Source organism: Branchiostoma floridae, chromosome 9 (assembly GCF_000003815.2).
Source record: "Branchiostoma floridae strain S238N-H82 chromosome 9, Bfl_VNyyK, whole genome shotgun sequence".
Classification (NCBI taxonomy): Eukaryota; Metazoa; Chordata; class Leptocardii; order Amphioxiformes; family Branchiostomatidae; genus Branchiostoma; species Branchiostoma floridae.
In genome coordinates this window covers 1151648-1169929 of record NC_049987.1, presented here as the reverse complement: position 1 = coordinate 1169929, position 18282 = coordinate 1151648, and the positions used below count along the sequence as shown (strand labels likewise).

At 39.5% G+C, this 18282-nt stretch overlaps 1 protein-coding gene across 1 annotated transcript; it reads right to left on the bottom strand.

The window, feature by feature from the left end:
* Positions 1-6160: 6160 nt before the first annotated feature.
* LOC118422905 (cytochrome P450 2U1-like) lies at positions 6161-10619 on the bottom strand. The gene is made up of 7 exons (XM_035830753.1): positions 10614-10619; positions 8688-8874; positions 7770-8308; positions 7366-7530; positions 6811-6927; positions 6565-6706; positions 6161-6342 (listed from the first exon to the last, which is right to left on the bottom strand). The coding sequence occupies exons 1-7, from the start codon at positions 10617-10619 to the stop codon at positions 6161-6163; spliced, it is 1338 nt and encodes a 445-aa protein (XP_035686646.1).
* Positions 10620-18282: the final 7663 nt, after the last annotated feature.

The following is an 18282-nucleotide window of genomic DNA, read 5'->3' as shown; positions in this document are numbered from 1 at the left end:
TCGACTTATACCAAAAGCGTGCCTTAAACCTAACGTACCTATCACTGCCAAATGTAAAACACACACAATGCTGCACGCATCGACTTCAGAATTAGCGTCTCAAAAGAACGACACCAAATGAAAACAACCACACAGCCTCAATGCATACATGAGACGCACAGCATTGTGCAAAGTAACCCCCAACAAACGCAACAATGACAGCTGTGAAAATCATTCAGCATCTGCTTGGTCATATCCAATTATCGCAAGGCTTATTCAAGCGTAGAAAAAACGCAGAGCAGGACCAATATACCGAAGGACGTAGGTGTGATTTTTGAAATTTTTATATTAATTGTAAAATCAGCTACCGCGAAAAAAAGTGCATCATCACGCAACTGCGTGTAGACGACATCCAAGCTACATGCGAATGCGACAAAGGGAACATAAAGATACAGATATGATCACTCATCGCATCGGACCAAATAATACTCTGTCGTTGGAGGTTACCATCCGTCACAGAGTAACAACACTTTTCTTTCCTAACAGATGCTCGCCATAACTGACCTTGTTCACCTTAGTAGCAGATGTTTGAAAGGATAAAATAGGTCACTTATTTCTTGGCCCGAAACGTTTGCAGAAGAATAAAAAGAGGTTGTGAAACGAAGAAGACTGTTCGATTGGTCTACCAACTTGATGAAACTATTGACGGGGGCAGCAATTCACTGTTCTCAAACTAAAATCCAAGAATGTTTTAATTTTTTTGGATTGTAGCTGCAGAGGCGGGAAAGTTCAGGAGAAAGCATAACAGGGTGTCAAATTAGCACTAAATCTAATGCCAATAGCCAGCGGGGAATACGGGATGGTCTGGGCAATTATTCCCTTATCCTCGCACACCTTCACATCATTAATTGCGATGACATCATGTGGCGCAATCGGTAATGTATTTGACCCAGACCCCAGAAGTAATGGGTTCGAAACCGCTGCCCGATGTTGCGCCTATGGGAAAGGCACGTTACACGACTTTCCTCACTTCACTCACTCATTCACTCACTCACTCACTCACTCATCCAATCACTCACTCACTCACTCAATCACTCATGGGGTCTCGTGTTTGAGAAGACCCACACCTCGAGCAAGTTAAAGATCCCAAAACATTTATTGAAAAGAGTTGGGGTCCATTCCGGTGCGAGTGGTTCAAACCAATGCAGAACCATGGGCGCAGAATGACAGCTCACCCCAGACACGTGCGACAATCGTATTGAGGTCACCTGAGTGGCGCCGAATGGCAGCTCGCTCCAGACCCTTACGATTTAGCCCCGCCTATTGTAAGCTCCTCGCAATTCAGCCCCGGGCTGTTTAAGAAGAGAGAGTAGTCGGCCGATCCATAACCAATAAGAATAACATTCCTTCTTCCAAAAAATGTCATCCTAATTTTGCAATAACGCCTTTGCTTGGGGCAGCAAGAACTGGCTTTTGGTCAACTACAGAATTAGCAAAAAAACTTTCATCTAGGTTCAGCTCGGTAAATTGCTCGGTTTGACTCTGAACCTACATATAGCAATGTGCCCTTTAACTTTTACTATAGGTAAGGGAAGGAAGGTCTACACTTCAGTGAGTTATCGTTGGCTAAAATGTTACAATAATATGCAGGGACCTATGTTGCAGCTAGCGCTGATAGACAGACAGTAACTCGTTAGTCGTTAGACCGGTATCGGAACCTAATAGTATCTTTATTGGTGAGATCAAATTGGCCTGCAGGCTTCACTGCAATGAGCCCATTGGGGAAGAGGCAAAATATGAAACAGAGATACATATGATTTCATGTCCTAATATGTCTAAGTATATGCTTTACATATATATGGTACAGAATACATGATTCGATATCGTTAATTCTAGCCGTTTCTGTTACCTTAAGAGTATCTTAAGGAAGCCAGGGGGGGGGGGGGGGGCTCAGTGCCTATGACAGGTGGTAGACCGTTCCAGACATTGGGTCCACGGTAGACTAATGGCTCTTCTAACAGGCAATTGATTCATTTGGTTGTTCTTCTGTTTGTTTATACCTTCGCCAAGAAGTTTATATTTTTGTTTCATATTATAGTTGTGAAAAATTGTGTCTTGTCTCAATATGTAGGTAAACACATATATAAATGACAGACACACAGGATATTTTTAAGAACAATGTCCATTATTCTTTTTTTAATTACTCTGACGCTGGAAGTCAGTTGGGATGGATACAAGGGAATTTTCAACCGGTATATACACACTTTCATGTAGCCGTCTACCTTTGGGAGGGACTCTGGTAATACATGAATGATAAAGTCACTCTCCATAATAAGCCTTGATTACGGTTATATGCGGTTGACCTACATGTTGAGGCAAAACAAAATTTTTCTACCTAAAATATAACCTTCTTGGCGATGGTAATTAGTTGTGAACTCATTCTTTTCTTGTCTCAATATAAGCAAACTTTAAGAGGCTTTTAAAGGAAGCCAAACTTGTGGCTGTGCTTATGTGTCAGGTAATGGATTGTTCCAGATTTTGGTCCATGAAAGGCCTTAGTTTGCTCTTCTTCCATCGTCTCTCGTTCGGTTTGGGGACAACTAGTTTTTTTGGTACTTTGTGCTTTGGTCATTTAATCCGACTGCCGAAAATGACGCTATCAAGGAAAGATAGTTTTGTGTAATAGTTATAGCATCATTTCGTTCATCAAATAGAGGAAAAAGCAAATGAGGCAGTTGCAAATTCTACTAATAATGAATATTTCAAACAATACATCTTTATGGTTAAAAGTAGATTTTCTTGGGCACACCAAATACTGTTATTGGATTCTCATGCCGTAGGCTTGTTAAAGGAATATGGCAGGGGTTTGAATTTTCAATTTGTAACATTAAAGAGTCCTCATGTTTGTGGCGTTATCAGTGAAAGAAAATTCTATGATGCGCAGTGATATTTCTATGATTTGTCGTAAAGATTTGATAGAACGGAAGGTCAAAAGCGATGCAAGGCTTCTTTTCAAGCTAGCTGTGACACAAGACAACTGAATTTTTTTTCGGTACACCAAATTCTTTTACATGATTCTCATGCCGTAGGCTTGTAAAAGGAAAATGACAGGGGTTTGAAATGTCGCATTGGACAATTTTGGCTCGAAGATTGTAAGTTGTAACATCCGTCGCTGTTTGTATCACGCCCATAGCTTTTTTTAAACATCCCGATACTTAATCTGTCCTAAACCTTAAGGTAGAAAAACATATAATACAAAAAAACGTACGTTTCCGACCAGCTGTGCTCCCTCGGATTCTCCGTTGTTCGCCATCTTGAAAAAACAAATTTCCCTTCAAAAATGCGGTTGATCAACTCTCAGGAGATTTTAACACCACACAAAATCCAAGTTTCCAGTTCTTTCTGAGCCTGTGCACGTCCGTAAAAACCGGCTTGGCACGGCAGAGTGAGGAGTTTTGCGGGTCCGGCGTGTTTGTACCGAGAAAAGCCTGCGTTCTCATGTACAGTCGCGTGCTCTTCGATTCACAGGCCTGTAGGACTCCGCGCCTGGCCTGTCATATAAAAATAATGTATTTCAAATTTTTGCCCCAAGGCTGATAGCAGGTAACGACTACACCGGGACGGTAATAATGGGCTAATAGCAGGTAACGACTACACCGGGACGGTAATAATGGGTAAGTTTTGAAATGTGTTGCCCGAGGGATAATTCCAAGTGACAAAATGACAGACAAACAATGGTAAGCAGTATGATAAGGGACTGCTCTTGTCAAACAACTGACTAAATATCTCGGGTTTGAATTCTTGTCAAGAAGCAAAGTTCATTTTGTATAACACATCGTTCGTTATCTCTCGTTTAGAAGAAATGACGACGACATTACTATTAGCAAACACCTATTTTAGAATCAATATCATAAACGTAGCCATGTATGATAAATATAGTATTGAAATTCAATCAGAAGTAGATCTTGTGTAAATATGTCGGCCTCGAGTAGTGAAACCCGATACACCGTGGCAGCAGAGGGACTTAGTTCCACTTACATACTTATGAAATTCTTAATAAACGAGATTTTTGACCATTGCCCTCTTTACATTCACAAAAGCACGGTTCGTACATACTAACGTACGTAAATATTAACTAGAAAGGCGACATTTGCTCGAGAGCAAATATAGCATATTTCAGCCATCTCCCTAAAACTAGTTTCAAAAACCCCCTTTGCAAAAAAAAATGTAACACTTTGAGAACTATAACGAGTTGATTACAGTACTGTATGAGTGTTATCGGTTCCATATGGGTAATTTGGTTGTAAAACCAGGGTAGAGAAGCTAAACATGTCCTTTTTTGGGAAAAAGTGTCCGAAAATCTCAAAATTAAGCACTTTGCTGTACTATATGCCTAAACTGTTTTGGATCCAGGTGGCCATGTATCCAAGACACTACTATACAAAAATGTCTGCAGGACCAGGGCACAGGAGCAGAAAGTGTACATTTTTGTTTTAAAAAATGGCCAAATATCTAAGAATTAAGAATTTTGCTCTACTGTATACTGTATGCAGGGCACTCATATACCAAATTTCAGGTTGCAATACCAGGGTACGGGTGGCAAAATATATAGTTTTTGTCTAAAATTTGCGGCAAAATCTTTATTAATAAAATAATTTTAATGGCAAACATAAAATATGTAAAAAGTCAAAGAATTCTAGTGTCGTGGGAACGAATATTAAACGTATTGTTATGGCCTAACCTGTGCGCTTTATATTGATCGGGATGCAAATTAGTTTGTGTACTTGAGAATGCGGGCCAGATATGAAAAAAAGAAACATATAATTAACTCCATTACGTTATGATGATGACTTTTATAAAAAGTGGCAGGCTTTGGAATAAATGTAGATTGACCCAGTGTCAATAAAATACATTGGGACTGCGTATTAATATTGTTTGCTTATTATATTATATAATATCAATGAAGCGTTGTCGTCTTGTGCATCGTTCGTTTTATTCACATCGATGGTACGAACAAGTTAGAAAAGGAACCAACAAATAAGGTAGCTACTAACAAAGTTCAATTTTATTCCACAAGTTTTCATCAGCTTTCAACTACCCTCTAGTAATAGTTACACGATATTGTTTTACGTTAATGGTGACTAGCTTATTCTAGAAAATAGTGTCAAATTCTTTCTAACTGATGTTTTTAGCCAGACGCATTCCACCAGACGGGAACTGGAAAAACACAGTCCCTGCTATTAAGTCCTGCACTGGGTCTATCATCACCGCCGCTTGTGTAGATATAATATCGCGGGGTGTCACCTCTGGTAGCAGGTATGTGGCTCCCTTCGAACAAAAGGGCTTTTGTCCAACGCCGTGGGTCTGGCAAGAAGACTACTTAAACTGTAATACATTATCATCTGAAAATCACCTTAAATACACTTAAGCACACAAGCCGTTTGGGAGGTTAAAATGAAATCATTCAGTCAAATTTATGACTAATTAATGCAGTATAAATAATCATGTTTACCACGATACCTAACATTTATATAAGTATAACTACGAAGAGTTTACCTCTTTAATAACATAATTTCACATGCCATCACTAAGTTAACGTTAACATCACTACTAACCCTATAGATTAAAACTGATCAATTTAAGCACACCAAACGATGTGCATTGTGAAATAATTCAACAGTTTCTGGTGTTTATTTAGGAGGTAGATAGCAGAATGGTAAAGGTTTAGATTTTGCGCCTCATAGTATTAAGCTGCAATGATGCTGGTGCAAAGGATAATAGTTAACACTGACATTTTCTGCACGTTTTAATGGTTTTAACCTCAGCATAACATATATATATGGAATTTTAAGAAACCTGGTTTGCTTTAGCAAGTAAAAATTAAAGAAGTGTCTAAAATAAATATGATTTACACCCATATTTCTAAATGCATGTGTGATTTATAATAGTTATCGTGCTATGCAAATTAGCCACATGATATATCAAATGAATTTGTTTACCACAGGTTGTTAATATTTCATTATCAATACAAAATGTATTTCACAATAATTTCAGAATCTAATGAATTGATGATAAGGCTCTCGCGTTCCACTAATATGATTTCTATACTATCCAAACTGACCGACTTGCATATACCATATTACTTATGTAACTTGTGTAGCTATAACTACTCGATTTTCCTTCACTCTCTTGGTTCGGCAATCAGCATAAATGGCACAGGCTGATGTAGCGGACCAGGTACCCCTTTTTCCGAAGGCTTAGGAGCGCCCTCTGGCAGCTTAAAGGTGAAGCGCTGCAGCAGAGATGTGAAGATGAGGAAGAGCTCCATCCTGGCCAACTGCTCACCAAGACAGACACGACGGCCTGCGAATACATATTTGTGATTCCCTCAAAATCTTCTTAGACTTTCTAGTCCAAACTACCTGCCCACATACTAAATGTATTCGAAATCCACGTAGAAGTCCCTATAGTAAGTTATACTTACAAGTATCCAGAAACCTACGCACATACATACAAAAACACACTCGCAGATTCACGCCAGTGTAATACATGGAGGTAATAAGTATGTTGCATTTTTAGACTTACCAAGGGAGAACGGAATAACTCCCTCTCTCTTCACATACTTGCCAGCGTCGTCAATGAAGCGGTTGGGGTCAAACTTGTCCGGCTCCGGCCACAGGTTTGGGTCATGGTGCACAGACCATAGAATAACTTCCACCACTGTGCCCTTAATTTAGAAAAACAGACATAACGTTCTCGCAAAATTCTCATGTATTCAAATACTTTTCAATTTTGTCAGTATAAACATATTACACAACATCCTAAACCTACCTTTGGGATGTTATACCCCCTGAATGTTGTATCGTTGCTCGTAGCGTGCTGAATGGTATGTGGCGCAACAGTAGCGTGTCGGCTCACTTCCGTTAGGGTTGCCTCCGTGTAAGGCATCTATATTTTACAAACAGTTAGTAAAATATTGATTAATATCAAATTCATAATATATTTCTATAATATAATATAATATAACATATTTGTACAATTAACAGCATTACTCAGGAGTAATAAAGAGGCTATTGACATTACAGTGCATCAAACATGCTTTAACTGAGACTGGGGTGATACTGACTGTAGAACACCTTTGACCCACTGCTGACGTCACACTTCCTGTCGTATATTACGTGACATAAGCTACGTGTTATTTCATCAGGACACGAATCGAAGGCAGATCTAAAGCTTGTTAGTTAGTGCTTTATTTTTCACAACGAAAATATCAGGACCGTGATAACTACTATTTATTAACACTATTTATTATAAACCAAAACTTGCGTTCTAAATAAAGGATATTTTTTTCAGACATCGCTTTATCTTTAGCACTTCAGTTCATACCTGACTACGATGTGCCATTGCCGGCTCCTGGTTGGGTCCCAGCACGCTGTCTATCTCCTGCTGTACTTTCTCCTGGATGTCCGGATGGAGGATCATGTAGAGCAGGGCCCAACGTAAGGTGGTAGCTGTTGTGTCAGTTCCTGCCAGGAACAGTTGATAGACGATCTTTGGGAAAATTATGTATCAGTGTCATGTTTTACTGCCGGCTCAATATGTACGTATATATGCTTGTGTAATGCATAAAACATGTAAAATACATGAAATAAAAAACAAAAAAGAACACATTTTGCACACTTACATAGTCACGATCACGTATAACTGAAAAAAATATTATTTTAAATAGTCATTCATCATATAAAAGGAATGGCATATGTGGAAATTCGTAAGTCTAAATTATATCTTACAGTGGCAAGTTCTTGCTCAGTAAATGTGTTGTTTTCGTCCGTCTGTCGTTTATTAGACTCCAGAAGAAATGCGTCAATAAAGTCTCGTATGTCATTCGGGTCAAATGTATCCTCGTGCTCCCTGATTCTTTCCTTGATGTGGTCCATGATTTTAGCCTGACTCTGCATAAGGTCTTGGTAGTTTTTGCGTACGCCGGGGAGGACCTTCAAAGGAGGTAGCTGTTCTGCCAAAAACTCAACCATTTTTCTTCCAAAAACTCGTTGAATCGCTTTTAGAAGGCTTTTGAACACCATGTCGTCGTACTCATAACGACTACCGAACACAATTGAGCAGATGACGTTGGAAACAGCATTCTGCATCATCTGAGAGATACAAAATGGGCGTCCGTTTGTTTTACAGATCTCATCACCCAGAGCTCGTGCCTCTTCAAGAATCTTCCCCTCCAGACTTTTCTTCCCAACTCCGAAGTCACGCAGACTCATCATGGCGAACTTACGGTGTTCCTTCCACTTGGGACCATAAGACTCATCGGCTATTCCTTAGGATTAAGAAGAAACGGTACGCATATCAATGCAAATACGTTTTTTCTATATGCAGTGCGCCCTATATTTAGATATATATTCAAATACTAAATTGAAAGTTCATCTGTTGGTAGTAGCCATTCTTAATCAAAGTCCCATCGTACTTTTCAAGTCTTGACGTCAAAGCTAAAGAAGTAATTTCCAATTCATCGGCAAAGGCATTCGGCAGTGAAATGTTTGCGTAAGTATATTGTTATGGAAATTGCAGTTCAATTTGATTCAAAATAAATACTGAAATATTGTTATGATTGTAGATTGTCGTCCCATATTAATTTTACGTTCATACTGCTTACAAAGTGACCTTGGAGCAAACATTTTACCATGCAGCGTTCTTACCTAAAGTCTTTCCATCTGCACTAAAGAAAGCCTGCCCCAGGGGACGGCTTGAGAAGTTTTCGGCGTTCTTCACCAGTGCCTCATGGATGGCGGCATAACCGTTCAGAACTACCACACGCCTCGGCCCAAAATACACCGTGAAAACGTCACCGTACTTCTTTGACAATTTGGCATAAGCCGAAGAATCCTATTAAAAACCAACAAATGTTAAAGGTTAATAAGAATTTTTGCCAAAAGCTGACGGCTGACGATGTTTAATTGCATACTCGATGACACATTTTGACGGATTCAGTTGTCATAGTTGTTGATTTATTTATTAATAAATTGTTATCAAGTAAGTCTTAAGGTAAAACAGAATACTTCCAAATTTCTAATCAATTCAACTCATACATTAAAAACGAATGAATGAGTACGTTGTAATCATTTTATATAACTACTTATTTATAAATTCAACGTGCTAAATATGTCCTGAAAGTTGCAGGACATTACAATCAAGGTTTCAGTTGAAAATTATAAGACTGAAGGTAACTGTCAACCAAAAATAATTGTTTTGTTTTGTAGCCCGCCTGTTTTTTACAGATCTATTTTTCAGCCACTGCTTTAGTCTGATGTTTTTCTTTTTCAAGTGCTGGGGGTGTGGTGCAACAGTATTATCACATAAGCATAGAAAACATTTCGGGAGATTGTTATGAAATTCGATACAATGGTCGAGACTGTACTGTTTACAAGTCAGGGCCGGGGCCTTTACCGTTAAGATATTGCCGACGATTCCTGTGTCTATTTTAAAACATGGGTACTCAGAAATGCAAACGTGTTTATTCTAGACTTCCTGTATATATTCAACCGTATATACTTTTTTCATCAAAATTGTAATAATTCTATAATTGGATGAGAATTTTTAAATATTTTTTTCATATAGCAAATTGCCCAAATTTGTGTCAGTAATAATATGGAAGGCCTAGAAAATGTTGTGTTTCTGCTGACTCAACTGACACTAGCAAACACCTGCCAACCTTAGCCTTTTATTTGGTCGAACGATGGTATCTGATTTATGAAAGATCAAAACAGAATCTCATTTTTAACGCGTTCTTACATACATCAGCGAGTAACTGGTTAATGTTTTGAACAGTTCGTGTAGTATACATTGTCTTTTGTTGATAGATTATCAATATAACAGTGCGTGCACCATGTTCAGTACGTTAACAATATGACGTTAAAAATATCTTGAGGCGATCCAGTTCCACATCGCCAAACGAAATTCGTTTTTATCATTTCGACCGAAATTTAAGAAAACAAAGAAAATCTTGTGAGTGCCGTGGGAATCCTAAGCTTCAACATGTGAAGCATTACGTTATTGTTTTGTTTACCATGCGGTCTTATCTGACAAACAGATATGTGTGCATTTTCCTTGTTCTACATTCATGTTATAGCGTTGACTTTTAAACGTAGATAAAATGCAAAAGTAAGATTGGAGGACTACGGAACACACAAAGCGTTCGGAGACTTGTTTTTATCTATATAAGTTGTTTAGAAATGTGTCAGATTTTTGTCGCAGCGCCGTCATACAGCAGTAAGAATGGAGCCATCCAAAGTCAACATGTGAAAATATACAAACTTAGGTGGATCGGTGGAACTCGTAGTGCAGAGCCCGGCGTCAAGCCAAATCTCTGCCCCTTTCAAATATGTGCCGACAATTTTTGGTAATTTCCAGTATATCCTAGGGAAAAGAAGTCAGTCGCACCCATTTTAATTTTTTCTTGCAAAGAAGAGTGGATTTTGGTAGAACCTAGCCCTAACCACAAAATGACCATAGACCTTCCCCTGACCCTAGCTCTAGAAGTAATGCTAGCCCACGTTGACTACCGTACGGAGAAAAATCTAACGGAGCAGGAGTAGTGTGTGAGAGAGCTAGATACTTAGATTTACCTTCATTATGCTCAAGGCATTTCCCACAATCGGCAGTCCTCTCGGTCCTGGTGGCAGATTTCTCGGCCGCCCACACAGTACAAGTGTAGCGATGACACACAGAACGGCTAGTAATATCACCTGTAGGCTCCCGAACGATGGAATCATGTAGCCCCAAAACGACATTGTCTTAGATAAGTCTACAATATATTTAACAGTTATACGTATTCTAAAGCCCCGACAAATCTTCCCGAACGTACACTTCGGCAGCAAATGGGAGAATAAGAGCCTAAAATCTCAAGCTTGAGATGTGTTTACTTTGCTGCACTGGTCTGTTTCATTTTATAGCAATGGGTAACACCTAGGCTCGTTAGCCTGCGATAACTTTCAAAAATGAGGAAAAAATAGAAGCAAAATTCATTTTCAAAATGTTTTCATTGTGAACATTGTTAACTTAAAGTTGAAGTGATACTGATTTAAAGTAAACTATGCTAACATTTACGGATTAAAAATTAAAGTCATATAGACCCACTTGTATATAATGGTACAATCCGACTTATCACATATCTGTTCATGATTGACACGTACAACAGGCTCCTTATGAGAAAGTGCCCATCTCGAATTTCGTGCGAATGCTCCATTACATCCGTTCTTTCTCCCATTGGTGGCTACAATCATGATGATAATCCGATGTTATGGGACGGCCCTTATTTAATGTCTTATCTGATGGACGTCCTTTATGGCAAGTTAGGTACACCGTGCTTTCGCCACGCTCTCACGGCGCTCCCATGGCGACTTCACCGCGCTATCATCGTCATGGTCAAATTTGCCAACCCAGTGAGAGCGCCGTCCTAGTGGAATGGGGGTCTTACAACTCATAGCAGTCCTTTTACAAACTTAAGGCACATCCCTTCCCCATCACATATATCGTAGAAGCTTCCCACCACAACACCTTTTTAGTGTTTCGATCACCGACTATTCACACCCCCATTGAAATCGTTCCCGCCGTACACAAAAATTCCCGCCGTGCCCGCTATAAAATCGTGCCGTACCCGGTAATTTTTAGCGGGTATGGCAGGAATTACCCGTGGGGTAGTGATATCTTCTAGCGGGTACGGATTGAATGTCCGGGCACGGCGGGAAAGGAGTCAGTCTAACGTCACATTACCACAAAGGGGCCGTCGGGCAACAAAACAAGGTCGGCAACAAAAACTCAAAAGAGACCAATATAATATAACAATTCAACATCATGCCTTGTGCATATTTATTGGCATAAACGTTAATTTTTCGTTTCCGCAAGAAGCCCAACCAGGCCCTGGATAGAAAATTTGACAAAGGCCTTAAGTACTGCTTTACGAGAAAAAAAATCATTCATTCTTGTTCCCTTCTTCCTTCAGGAGGTTGGTTGTTTTGCATCAAACGATGTTGTGACAAAAATCAAGCCCAGCGACCAACTTCTCCTGGCGCCCACTTGTCAGATATAATCACCATCCACTCTGAGTTTAACCCTCAAACCACCGTACCATTTTTTGTGACGTAGATAACCGTATGGGGTCAAAAATGACCCAATAATTTTGTATAAATACAGTTTTTTTGGTGACTCTTTTTGTGATTTGTATATATGTATAGCTTCATTAATCTATGTGGGACAGTTTGACATGATTAGGTGAGAATAATTCTAGCTCATTATCATAATTTATGCAAAACATAAACTGTCTATGATAACTTAATCAACAATGAGCCAATCTCGGTAAAAACGTATGAGAAGTTATAAGATATATACAAACACAAATACAAATACAGGAACTATTTAGAAAACAGCTATCTCATTTTTAAACTATCATACAGTCTCAAAAGTTCTTTAGTAGAAAATGATGGGAACTGGGGTACACATAGGAAGGGTCTGCAATGTCTGGAGAAAAACACTGGGATTCAATTACCACAGAAAGAGTTCTCATGTATGAACCTTTTGATGTTTCTACCTCTCGGCTAAGATTAACGTCATGATTACGTTATATTTTATGACGTCATATCTACGTCATAATACACCATTATTTTTTAACCAAATGAACAGAATATAAAACAACTCCACCAGTACATCAGCCCCTCCAAATTTGGTGATCGTAACCCGAGCCGTTTTGAAATTACGAAAGGGGGGGGGGGGTCAAAAGAGCCAGCCCCCCGTCCCCAGGAATCCCAGCAAACGGCTTCCCCTGGCGCCAAATTGTCAGATATAATCACCTTCCATTCTAGGCTTAAGTTACTTACTTCAGGCTGAAATAATTGGAAACCGAGACAAACACATCAAAAAACAATACCTCAATTATTCATGGAGGTAAAAACAACACCTCGGTGGCTGGATCTCCTGATCAACGCAAACATAAGGACTGTATGAAAACAGAACAATATATCTCATTTCTAAACTATCATGCAATCTCAGAAGTTCGTCAGTCTGAAAAGGCGGGAACTGCGCTGCACCGAGGTATGTCTAGAAAGGTAGATGTACGCAGTTAGCGTGTACGATGTTGTACGAAGATGAACGAAGTTAAAGGTAACTAGAGACAGTGATCAAGAAAGTTCGGAAGTTGCGAATGATGGCATCTGAATTCATAAGCAGTTGGAGTTTTTGTTGAAATCAGTACTACTTTTCCGTATTGCAAAATCAGACTCTATGAACTCAAATAGTGTGTACTCGTTCCACAGAGATTCCCGAGAATCTGTGTACTCGGTCCACTGAACGATTCCCGAGAATCGTATACACTTACACACACTGTGTACTCGGTTCACTGAAAGATTCTCCAGAATAGTACACTTACACACACTGTGCACTCGGTTCACGGAAAGATTCTCCAGAATCGAACACTTACACACACTGTGCACTCGGTTCACGGAAAGATTCCCCAGAATCGAACACTTACACACACTCAGGGGTGCCTAAGCATTTGCACGAACCCTATGAAATTCGAACGAATATTATGTGATACACACGAATCACTATGCGAAAACGCACGAATAGTATGAAATTCGCACGAATCACTATGCAAAAACGAAAGAATATCATGAAATTCGCTCGAATCACTATGCAAAAACGCACGAATATTATGAAATTCGCACGAATCACTATGTGATTCACACGAACCTTATGAGATTTGCACGATCCTTATGCAAAAACGGCGGCCGGGAGGAAGCATGATTTTGAGCGTTTCTACCCGTGATATTTATATTTCTAGGCATGGAATGGACATTTACCGTCGCAAAGATGTATTTGATAGCCTGTGAGCTACTGTTTTGCTTCATTTCGGCGTGTTACATCGTATTTTCCGTCGCCGAAGCGAAGCCGCCATCTTGAAAATCCCGCTCCGTCTGTCACGTGACCCCGGCAGTGGTTGCGCAATTTCGCATAAGGATCGTGCAAATCTCATAAGGTTCGTGTGAATCACATAGTGATTCGTGCGAATTTCATAATATTCGTACGTTTCTGCATAGTGATTCGTGCGAATTTCATAATATTCGTTTGTTTTCGCATAGTGATTCGTGTGTATCACATAATATTCGTACGAATTTCATAGGGTTCGTGCAAATGCTTAGGCACCCCTGACACTGTGCACTCGGTTTACGGAAAGATTCCCAAGAATCGCACACTAACTTTAACCCTATTCAGACCGGGCTTTTTTGGTCATCCCTGGTGCGGATAACAGAATAATAATGTTTATTACGACTTGTGTTGCCAATCGCAACATCAATGACGTCAAAATGACGTCATAAAATGACGTCATGCACATCTAAGATTCGAGTTGGGCTCCGCCATATTATATCCACCACCTTGAATTTTTAAAAATACTTTTTTTGCAACAAATAATCACAAAGGGCAATGGAAATAGACTAAATTCATTCATTTAGATGGTATTTGATGAAAAAATACCAGGTAGTTACAAATTTTAAGGGATAATTAGCTTGTTATTCTTGATCTGGATATACGGTCCGCCATCTTGGATTTTGGGCTGATGACGTCATCAAATTAGCATAATTTATGCATATATAATTATGAAAGATATGCTAAATAATGTAAGATTTTATTTATGTAACAAAATGGCAGTAATATAGCAAATAAATGTGAAAAATACATTGTTAGAACCAAAAATAGTGATTTTTGGCAAAACTGCCTGTCAACAAACGCTTGCCATGGCAACACGAAAAAATGGAAAATTTGTCAAACTTCGTGAAATTGTTGCCAACAATATTCTAGGAAAACTCACTAAATTTGGTGGCTCTAGCGTAAGCCGTTCTGGCGTTATAGGACATCGAAGTCGGCGCAGGCCTCAAAAGCCCCCCCCCCCCCCGGTCTGAATAGGGTTAACACACACACACACACAGCCCGATCTACTGTCGATTCCAAAGAATCATACATACATGTGCGAACGGATGCCGAAATCTCCCGAAGATTGCCGATTTGCGAACACCGATTTCCGAACGCTGTATTTGAATTAGGAACCATAATATCTGCCATTAAAAAATATCATGGCCACATGACTGATACAAAAATGTATGGCACACGTCGCTGTAATATGGTACACTTTTATATATTTAACCCGAAAAAGCAGGAAGGGTCTGCAACGTCTCCAGAAAAAACACAGGGTTTTAATGACTACACTGAGTTCTTACGCACAGCCTTTTTGATTTTTCTCCCTCTCAGTCCAAATTAGCTTCTTTTCCCAGAAAATTAGTCTGCTACTTTGCAGAAAAACAAAATGCCATTCTTACCACCTAATGCCACGTCATTCCTCCGGATAAAGGCAAATGTGGCCTTACGTTTGTCAGACTGATTAAAACCAGACTAAGCCCATTATACTAAGAAAAGTAGATCACCATTTTATAAACAGCTATCTCATATAAACCATGTCAAAATATATCATCCAATATCTCATCTCTCCAAGTTTTGCTCACTTTTCTGGACGTCCATAGATGATAGGTGGAACTCTCGCCAGCACTGTACAGCGTCTCTCCGGCAATCCACAGTGAAGAAAAGCCTGCAATATGTTAACTGTGGACTTGTAGCAATGGGTCCAACCAACACGACACATTCTAAGGAGTTTGTCGAGTAGTAAAATAACACATGAGAATAGCGAATACGCATGGAATCAATGATGCAGTACCGTGCAGCGGTAGACACGTCTCAGTTTTCATATCGAGAGAATGTACATATTGTTTTGCACGTAGCCAGATTTTTTTTACATAGAAAACAGGCTAAAAAAGTTTAATGCTCCTGATCCGGTTTGGCTGTTTCATATCTATTGGCTGTTTCTGGAGCGTTTTGGACAAAATACCAAGCAGACATTACGGAAAATTTCAGCGCAACTTCACTACGGATAACACATTACTTCACAACAGACTTCCTTTGTTGTAGTTAACGAAGAAAAAGTACAACACCAGAACTGTCGGTATTTACTGTTGTCCGCTCCATTGTTACAAGCCTTAACAAAGTTGAAGCGATTTTCTTACTGTTTTTCTTTGCTCATTTGAGCTCAAACTGGTCAATTCTACAGTGAATTGACAAATGGTATGTATATATACGTAATATATTACACTCATTTACGTTTTGGGACCGCATTGTATACAATTATATTCACATAAAGACAGTCTGTAAACATGAAAATACTTTACGTTTCTGACCTTGTCTAAATTGTGAGTAGCGACACCTGTGTTGCAGTACAATCTGAACCAGTCAGAATTGCCTTGAAGAAGGTGAAAAATGGTCACCGAAACGTTGGTGTGAATACAGTAACAGTCGTGTAAAAAAGAGCCTCTTTATTCAGTGACGTACCAACTGGATAAAACTATTCACGGATCGTGTCTTTTCATGTTGCAGAAATTTATTGCGAAACCGCATAATATGTACCACTAACATATCGATGTAAGGAGCTTCAACGTGTAACAAAAACATCAACTTGTAAATTCATTATTCACACCCACTAAATGACTTAAGTTGACTTATTTCTGTTGTCACAAAGGAAAAGTGAGAAGCGCTATGTCCACGGGATCCCGTTGGCCCCCTCACCGCTTTTCATACGAAGCTAAACAATGAGCTCAAGCAAACATTGATCGAAAACGATAAATTTGTACATTATTCTAGAAAGATTCAAATATGATTGCTCTGCATCTCGATTTGCTCGTGACATGTAAAGACTGGGTTGTGCTTCTTATATTAATATTTCATATACCTGAATGAAACGTCTGTTTTGTTTTGTTTGCGTTTTCTATGCAATTAGAAGTATGATTTTGTGTCTACCCTTCCCCGAAGGAATAGTTCGTGCCAACTCTCAAATCTAAATTGACCAATCACATCTAATCATTAGCATAATGACATACAGTCATCATATTAAACCTATAATATCACATATGTACATAAATATATATATATATACCCACTGCATTCTGCCTGATGATAAGCGATAAGATCGCAGGCACGATAAACACACACAGAAAGCTGTCACCACCTAGAACTCGAGACACATCTTCAGGAAGCAGTAACCTACGTCTTGAGTCGCATCTTCAGGGAGCGGTAACGTCTTGAATCGCATCTTCAAGAAGCGGAAACGCCTTGTACTAGCAGGTCGGTTGAAATCGCTGGAGAGGTCGCGCGTGAGTAGGGATATCTGAATTTTAATTTTTTGTCGTTATTTTCCCTACATACAATAGCTTGCGCCTCCAATTCTAAGGTAGCTTTTTTCATTAACAAAATGGTTCGGGCATATCCTTTTGACAACAACAGTTTCAAACCAGATAGACTGTTTGTTGGTATGTTTTCATGTGGATTATATTAATACTTGTTGTTTATTGTCCCTAATGACATTTTACACAAAAGGAGGGGTGAATCCTAAACTCTAGAAAAGTACAAGATCCCAGGAAAAACAGTTCAGGAACAAGCATATCTGAAAAGTACACGTCAGCAACAAACCCAGCCAATAAAGTAGGTAGGGACTTCAAAGCTCCGTGTTTATTTGATTTGTCTGCTGCTCCCAGCCTCCTGCACGGCCTTCCATGGGCGTTGGCGGGAGGGAGGGAGGGTGGTGGGTTAGGAAGGGAGGCTAGCAAGGGAGGGATAGGTTTGTGGACGGGCATCCATTGTATGCGGTTGGACAATTTTTGTTCGTTTTGCTCGGATATCAGGATCAAGCCGATAGTATTGGGCTGGGGTATCGAAGTTATTTTAGGATTGCTCAAACTTTCAATTTCAGCGTGTACCTAAACATTCACAGTACAATGTGGCATGTGAGATGAAGATGTCTCAAGGAAACTAACTTTGCTGTGAACAAACATCTCCTTATGTAATGAATGTACGTCTGCAGTGCGCCTCTTTTTCCGCTTCATGTGCTGTGGCTTCTGTCAATTTAACTAAATCATGCAGTTCTGCGACATCTCCAGAAAAACACGTGGATTCAATGACTACACTGAGTTCTGACGAAAAAACTTTTTGATGTTTCCTCGCCCTTCCCAGATTAACTTCTTTTCCCCAGAAAATTAGTCTGCCACTTGCAGAAAAACAAAATGTAATTCGCACCACCTAATGCCACGTCATCCGTTTAGATAAGAAAAAAGTGGCCTGTTGTTGGTGTGTTGTGTTTACCGGGTATATTGTGAATTATCATAGTGGAGCTCTGTCAACTTTAGGCCTCATCAATTCAATTGCAGT